Source organism: Pseudorasbora parva, chromosome 1, assembly GCF_024679245.1.
Source record: "Pseudorasbora parva isolate DD20220531a chromosome 1, ASM2467924v1, whole genome shotgun sequence".
Classification (NCBI taxonomy): domain Eukaryota; kingdom Metazoa; phylum Chordata; class Actinopteri; order Cypriniformes; family Gobionidae; genus Pseudorasbora; species Pseudorasbora parva.
Window position 1 is genome coordinate 70,377,101 of NC_090172.1, and position 8,761 is coordinate 70,385,861.

General features: G+C 45.6%; 1 protein-coding gene across 1 annotated transcript; it reads left to right on the forward strand.

The window, feature by feature from the left end:
* The first annotated feature begins 3,578 nt into the window (after window positions 1-3,578).
* On the forward strand, window positions 3,579-8,199 carry LOC137077673 (uncharacterized). The gene is made up of 9 exons (XM_067445261.1): window positions 3,579-3,740; window positions 3,885-3,994; window positions 5,298-5,536; window positions 5,678-5,684; window positions 6,148-6,332; window positions 6,414-6,526; window positions 6,609-6,673; window positions 6,761-6,939; window positions 7,813-8,199. The coding sequence occupies exons 1-9, from the start codon at window positions 3,579-3,581 to the stop codon at window positions 7,902-7,904; spliced, it is 1,152 nt and encodes a 383-aa protein (XP_067301362.1). The 3' UTR covers window positions 7,905-8,199.
* The last annotated feature ends 562 nt before the right edge of the window (window positions 8,200-8,761 follow it).

An 8,761-nucleotide genomic window follows, 5' to 3' on the forward strand; every position in this document is an offset into this window, starting at 1 on the left:
TCAATGAGCTCCGTCTTGGAGCGAAAGTCCCCTATGCCACACCCCAATCAGCCGTCTCTACGCAAGGTGGCACTTTAGCTGGTCGTCAGGGTGACCTGAGGGTGACGGTGTGGAACAAAGCCCCGAAGCTCATGCCTCGGCCCACACCCCCATCTGATGCACCGAACCCGCCGTCCCTCCAAGCGTGTGCAGTGGTGCCGGCCCCAGCCATCCCGACTGTCTCGCTTGGCGACGCGGATGACAAGGAGATGTCGATCGCCGCATCACAAGGTGGGCTGGAGTCATCTGAGGATGATGATTTGGCATTGCTGCCGCCTCCGGGTGGTGCAGCTATGCCCGAGTCGGACCCAGAATTGACAGCCATGCTTTCCCGGGCAGTCTCAGGCTGGAGTGGAACCCTCCACTCTGACCCAAATGCTCAAGGCTGGACAATTGGTTTTTGGGGGCGGCGCGTCAGGACAGCATGCCGCAGGAATCCGCCCCAGTCTGCTTTAGCCCCGCAGCCTGCAAAAAAAAAACACCAGGCTAAACGGCACTCCTGATGCGGACAGCTCAGGGATGGGCAGTTCTTTCAGGGAGACGGTAGCAGGAGCGCTCCTTCCCCCGGTGGAGGGCCTGGGGAGAATATTTTGTTCTGCTGCTGGCCCACGGGTCAGCAGCACCCTAACGTGGTCAAAGAAAGAACTGATACACCCATCCCTGCGCACCCAGAGACCGGTGACGAAAGTGTGCGCCACCCTCGGGTCCCGCCGCTCTCGGGTCCCGCCGCTCTCATCCCTCTCTGTCGCCAGTCTCCTCTCAGAGCAGACCCCAGTGGAACACAAGTCCTTCCCTGGTCTCCTCTGTCAGGGCGCAGCCGTTAACTGTGCCCCCACACCGGGCCGCTACGCATCCCACGTCCAGGCCGGTAACGCTGCCTCGCTGCCCCACCCGGGGTACGTCTGTGGTTCATGTGACCGCTTGTGCAGTTCCTGAGAGCCTGGCTTCAGCTTGGGCTCGGCTACGCAATTCAGTTCACGCAGGCTCCTCCCTGCTTCCGGGAGTCCGCTATACAATGGTGGGGCCCAGTGCCCCTTTCATGCGTGTGGAGATTGCCACCCTATTGGCGAAGGGTGCAATCAAGCCTGTCCCTCCAGCCTAATGGATTTGGGGTTTTACAGCCCCTACTTCAGTGTACTCAAGAAAACTGGTGGGTTACGGCCAATCCTGGACCTGCCCGTCCTGAACCGAACCCTTCACAGGCTTCTGTTCAGGATGTTGACAGCGAAACGCCTTTTCGAATACGTTCGTCCGGCAGATTGGTTTTCAGCGATCGACCTGAAGGACGCCTACTTTCATGTCTCCATCCTACCTCGACACAGGCCGTTCCTATGGTTTGCTTTCGAGGGATGGGCATTCCAGTGTGCGGTCCTCCCATTCGGGCTATCTCTGTCCCCTCGCGTCTTTACCAAGATAGTCGAGGCAGCCCTTGCGCCATTCAGGAAGCACGGGGTTCGCATCCTGAACTATATTGATGACTGGCTCATACTGAGGCACTCTCGGGAGCAGTTGTGTGAACACAGAGATCTTGTTCTCCAGCACCTAGCCCGTCTTTGGGTCAACTGGGAGAAGAGCAAACTCTGCCCAGTGCAGAGGATCTCTTTTCTCGGTATGGAGATCAACTCGGTCGCCAGGTGCGTGCAGCTTATCGGCGAGCGTGCGCAGTCACTGCTGACTTGCCTCCGTCAGATCGAGAGCAAGAGCCTGGTTCCACTGAAACGATTTCAGAGGCTCCTGGGGCATATAGCATCTGCAGCTGCGGTAACACCGCTCGGATTGCTTTATATGAGATTGCTTCAGCACTGGCTTCACGATCGAGTCCCGAGATGGGCATGGCAGTCTGGCATGCTCCGGGTCCCAGTGACTCTGGCCTGCAGACAGACTCTCACTCCGTGGTCGAACCTCAGCTTTGTACGGGCCGGTGTGCCCTTAGAACGAGTTTCCAGGCATGTTGTTGTATCAACAGATGCTGCCACCATGGGTTGGGGCACCATGTGCAATGGACATGCTGCCGCGGGCTCCTGGACAGGACCCCAACACAGCCTGCATGTCAATTGCCTCGAGTTGCTGGCAGTACGGTTCGCCCTGCACCGCTTCCGAGCGTTGCTGAAGGGTCAACACGTACTAGTCAGGACGGACAACACAGCCACAGTAGCATACATCAACCACCAGGGCGGTCTACGCTCCCACCGCATGTCCCAACTTGCCCGCCATCTCGTTTTATGGAGTCAGAAGCATCTGAGGTCCCTTTGAGCTGTCCATATCCCGGGAAAACTGAATCATGCAGCCGACGAGCTCTCATGGGTTCGGCCCCTCCCTGGAGAATGAAGACTCCATCCCCAGATGGTCCAGCTGATTTGGGATCAGTTTGGCAATGCACAGGTAGATCTGTTTGCCTCCCATGACTCGTCCCATTGCAGCCTGTACTATTCCCTGACCGAGGACATGCTCTGCACGGATACACTGGCACACAGCTGGCCACGGGACCTTTGCAAATATGCGTTCCCCCCAGTGAGCCTTCTCACACAGCTTCGGTGCAAGATCAGGGAGGATAAAGAGCAGGTCTTTCTGGTCGCCCCATATTGGCACAGCCAGGACCTGGTTCCCAGAACTCTTACTCCTTGCGACAGCCCCTCTCTGGCCTATTCCTCTGAGGCCTCCCATCTCAGAGACGGGGCACTCTATGGCACCCGCCTCCCGATCTTTGGGACCTCCACTTGTGGCTCCTAGACGGGACGTGGCAGGTTTGAGTATGTTCCCACCTGCGGTGGTGGCTACCATCACTTCCGCTAGGGCAGAGTCTACCAGACATGAAGTGGAACCTCTTCGTCACCTGGTGTTCTTCTCGCCAAGAAGACCCCTGGAAATGCCAGATCGGGTCAGTGCTCTTGTTCCTCCAAGAAGGGTTGAAATGAGGGCGGTCTCCCACCCTTAAAGTATATGTGGCCGCTATATCTGCCCACCACAATTTCTTTGAGAACAAAAAGGTAAGTCAGCACGACCTGATCATCAGGTTCCTGAGGGGGGCGATGAGACTGAATCCTCCTTGCGGCCCCCTCGTACCCTCTTGGGACCTTGCAGTAGTTTTAGATGCTCTGCAGAGGCCTCCCTTTGAGCCATTGTGATCAGTTCCTGTCAAAGAAGACAGCACTCCTGACCGCATTGGCCTCTATCAAGAGGGTGGGGGACCTGCAGGCATTTTCGGTTGATGAAGCGTGCCTGGAATTCGGGCCGGGTGACTCTCATGTGATCCTGAGACCCTGACCTGGATATGTGCCCAAGGTTCCCACCACTCCGTTCAGAGACCAGGTGGTGAACCTGCAAGCGCTGCCTTTGGAGGAGGCAGACCCAGCCTTGGCACTGCTCTGTCCAGTATGCGCTCTCCGCGCTTACGTAGACAGGACGCAGTGTTTTAGGACCTCAGACCAGCTCTGTGTCTGTTATGGTGGGAAGCTGAAGGGAAAGGCTCTCTCAAAGTAGAGGTTGTCCCACTGGATAGTGAACACCATTGTTTTGGCATACCAGCAGCAGGGGCTCCCATGCCCCCTTGGGGTCAGGGCACACTCCACCTGGAGTGTGGCCTCATCTTGGGCTTTATCACATGGCGCTCCGCTAACAGACATCTGCAGAGCTGCAGGCTGGGCGACAATCTCCGAGTGGAGCCTGTGTCCGACTATGTACTACGCCTCTACAAGTGGCCGGTAATGGACTAGGCTCAGGTGTCTTCGCTTGCTCGCCATTCCACTCCACGGACTGGATACATGCGATATTCTTCTCAGGGGAGCTTCCCCGGAAGCCCAGAGCTCCTCCAGCACTGAAAACGCCAGTAAATCTGCCCTATCTAGCCCAGAGACTCGTGTATGGTTAAGGGCCCCGTGTGCATGGTTCCCCCTCTGGGCGACCCCCACATGTCTATTTCCACCGTAAGCCTCCCTGAGCGGGTGTCTTTCCCTTGGCAAGGTTGGCAGTCTTGCCACTCCTGGGGTTAAAAATCCACCTTCAGCTGGCACCCCAGTGTTCTTCCCAGTGTTCAACCCCCATTTGTCAGTCACTGACGTTATGTCTCCGTTCCCTCGTCAGGGAACGAGGGTTGCATACATAACTGAGACGTTATTTGTACTCCACTGCAATAAGTGTTCTATTTCATTTGTGCATTTATATGTTATATTTAACAGAAACTATAGTTGAAAATACAAAAGTACACATTTAGCAAGAGATAAGGGCTGTCGTTCATGTCTTATGTCTTTGACTATTGTCAAAATGTATAATTGATAACTAAATGTTGAATCTGACATTGTGAAACTGTTTTCCACAGATTGGGCCAATATTTAAAAATGCATTTAGTAACTCCTTCATTGAATTGAATGTTACTTCGTTCCGGTGGGTATTTCCTTATAAGAAGAAAATATTTTTTGGTTTCAGATAAAAAGTCTAGACAATGTGTACAATTTTAAAATAACAATTTTAGATTTCCAAACATTTATATAACAAATCTGTGATATTTTTTTTTTTGGTATGAAATAGGAGTCTTTTAACAGTAGGTGTGAACCACACAGATCTGATCCCACCATTATTGAGACTTGATTTCCCTAGACATTAACCTATAAACAGTACAGTAGTTTTGCTGGTAGGTTGTTCCAGCATCTTGAAAGGCTTCCACAGTTCTGTGGATGTCAGCTTAAGTCTCAACTCCAACTTTCTCCTCATGTAATTCCAGACGGACTCAATGATGGTGTGATGAGATCTATGTGTGGGCTTTCACGATTATTCCAAATCTTCCAAAGGGAATTTGTGAATCTAAAAACAAATGCATTGAAACTTTCTGTACATAGTCTTATTGTATTTATTTAGATGACAATGACTCTTTCTCTTCTCCATTTCTTCTGTAGTGCTGGATCAATCATCACTAATATGGATGTAACATTTAGAAGTGTACCCAGTGATATGGCGATAAGTGATAGTCTTTTAAAGGGTAACACCACCCTTAACATCACCACTGTAGTAGGTAAGTCAAACAAACAAAATCAATTCAATGTCATTCAAAATGATTTAGAATGCTTTCTGTATTACTCTTTTTTGTGTATGAAATGTGCTATATAAATAAACTTGCCTTGCCTTACTCTGTATTGTTATTGTAGACTATAATTGTTGTTTATACACTATTTGTTTAATTTATCTTGCTTAGCTTAGTCTTGATAATTTTTTTAACTATTCATTTTATTGAACTATAATCTTCATATAATCCAATCACACAACAGTAAATCCAAACGACACGACTACCAGTGCTACTTCAACCACAAGTACTACTACAGCTACAACTATAACCAGTCCTACTACAGCTACAACCACAAGTCCTACTACAGCTACAACCACAAGTCCTACTACAGCTACAACCAAACCAAGCACAACTACCACACAAACAACAACAACGCCCACCACCACCAGCACCACCACTACAAAACCAGCACGTCCTCCACCAACAGTAGCCATCCAGATTGTAATTTTTGCGATATTTGTTCCAGCACTTTCAAACTCGCAAACCCCAGAATTTAAAAACCTTGCCATAAAGGTACAGATTGCGGTAAGTTTCAAACTGCAGGACATCCATCCATTCCTTAAAACTGCTCATCTTCTGTAGGGCCGAGGTACCTGTAGAACAGGTTTCATTTTCAGAGAATATTTAGAAACATGTATAAAACTGACTTCCTGTTTTTATAGTTTGATGTCGTCTACAGAACAAAGTATGGAGAGCGTTTCATCAGGACCATTGTAAAAGCTTTCATGTAAGTTAATAGCTTGCTTCATTACTTGAATTATTTATTTTTTAAATGCTTTCGATGTCAGACAGATTGTGTGCATGTCATATAAACTTATATTTATGCATTAAACGGACACTTTTATCCAAAACAACTTGCATTCAATGTAATATATTTCATCATCACTACACACACTGGAACTGTTTGCGCTAAACACCTAAACTTGATTTCCTCTGACTAGAAACACATTTATTAATATTAGCATACTCATTACTGTCAACAAAGCAGAACATTTGGGAAGATCTACTGTATTTTGATTTTTCTAAGCATTTATGGTGTGTCGTTTTCATAGAAGATTGGTCTCCAAAACCCGGGCAGATGAAAATGTGCAAGCGGAGGTTGAGTTAGTGTTTAACCAAACGTCAACCGAACCCATTCCCACCAACAATGCCATTGTGGAGACTCTGAAAGAAGCAGCAATAGCTTCAAACTCAACCTTAAACCTTATTGTTGATGTCAACACTATTACTGTCATTAGTAAGTTGTCTGATATGCCCTGTTTCTAATTGCCATGAAAATGATGAGCATATTGTGACACTTTTTAAATCATTTTTGTAGAATCACTGCAGATAATCCCATTGAGAATCCTGACCAATGGAACCTTTGTGGCTGCTCTTTCAAACTCAAGTTCAAATGAGTTTCAGACCAGGGCGAGCACTATAAAAAAAGGGGTAAGTGTGATTATTCACCTCGTTATTTGGGGAAACATGCTTTTGCCAGTGTAGTCTAAACTAAATGACTCTTGTTTTGCAGCTCGAACCATATTTCATTGCTGATTACCCTGGATTATTCAGCATCTTAACTGTAACAAGCTTCAGGTATGAAGATGTGTTCTCAGAGATAGCTTTTGATTTAACATAATTCTCAGGTTTAATGGATGATTTTTGACTTAAAACTCTCTCCAGTGATGCCAATGTAAAAACAAGGAGTGTGCCCACCATCCGAAACTCTATGGATCTTGCATTTGCGGCGAACACCCTCCTACCCAACAGCACCCAGATAGTGAACACTATAGTTCGAGCAGCCAAAAACAACACACTGCCCTTCCAGATCTTCACAAATGAAATTGTGATAAATGGTACAGGTAAGTGTCGCACTTTATGAGTATTTGATCAACAAGTCCAAGAGCTCTTTATTAATAGCAAATTCCCCATTTTCACAAACAAAATTCAGACTCTGATTTGAAGATAATTTGGTAAGAATTTTACTATGAATGAGTTATTTATTAGCGTGCACATCACTAGGCTCTTGGCTGTTATAAAGCACGTATTAAAGCTTTATTCTGCATGACCTTATTCTACAGCCCTTACTCTAAAAAATATTGGGTTGTTTCAACTCAAATATGGGTCAAATATGGACAAACCCAGCTTTAACAAATTGTCTTTAAAAATGTAATCCAGTGGTTGGGATTGCCCCAAATTTAACTTGAAACAACCCAGTGTTTTTTAGAGTGACCCAACTAAAAAACTAGCGTAATAACCCTCGCTATAAGCAATATTTAGGAGTTTGTATTATTAGAGAGAATGCTAATGTACACATGGATTTTTCAAGATGCAAGTTTTGGGCACTTGTGATCCATATATAGCATAAATTAAATCACTAAAACAGCGTGAGAAACACTTAGGGTGGATTTCATGAATACGGATTAAATTAAGCAAAGATTTTAAACTCACAGAAGAGGGCTGATCGAGGGTAAACCGATGCCAGGCTAAAGAATCCGCATTGGTGCAAACTTAAAGTCCCGTAAAGTACTAAAACAGTGATGTTGAACAAAATACATAGAACACGAGAACAAACACTACATATAAACGAGATCACTACATTAGAACTTACTACAAACCTGGTGTTCTTATAATGCCGTGGCAGAAACTATGAATTAATACTGTACTCTGAGCTTCAGGAACATTTCCAAATGTCATTGAATGATGAATTCTGCTCTGTTTTCTCTGTAACGCAGCATTTTCATCAGCTGAAGTCAGCAGAAAGATCAGTGTGCTGACCGCTTTACTCCTGGTGGCTGTGTCTCTTCTGGTCCCGTGGTTTGATTGACCATAACTACACGGGATCCCAACATAACGGATTCAGACGGGTCTAAATGATGATCAAGGGAAGGACTCAGACATAAAGCTACGGATTATACTTAATGACTAGTAATGAGCATACTGTTTTAAATAATCATATACAGGTCTGGATCTGTATATTCCTGCATGTTTTTATAGATTTATGTCAGAACCCAGCATTGTGCACTTACTGTATGTACAGTAGTTCTTTATAAATACTTCACTGGTTTGTAAAGTTAAATCATTCTGGAATGCATTATGATCAGAAATGGGATAACACAAGCTCCACAATTAATTAATCCACAATTAATCCACACATTGGATTCTCAATGTTATCATTACTCTACTCTATATAGATTAAAAAACAAGCTCAGTTTTTACTTTTTTCAGTCAAAATATTCCATGGACCATTTTATTTGATTCTCAATGTTATCATCCTAAGATCATAACTAACTACTCCTAATAGATTTTAAAAAAAGCTCAATAAACATAAGTAGCATGCATTTTAAAATAAGAACCATAATGTTCTGACACAGGGAAAAGTTCATAAAAATGATAGAGATCTTCATAAGAATCTCTTTTATGCTGGCTGACAGGTTTTGATCAACAAAAGGAGGAAGTTTTTCAATGATTATGAAACCTGTAAAACAACTCAGGAGAATGATAAATACTCACAGGACACAACATCAGAAACGTCTGGTGGGAAACGGCACAGATAAAATATTATATTCACACAACACTAAATTGATATTCCTCATCTTCTAAGCACACTTAGCTGCATAATATTTAACAGATATATTCATGCATTATATCAGTATTCTCTAAATTATATATTCTAGAAAAAAT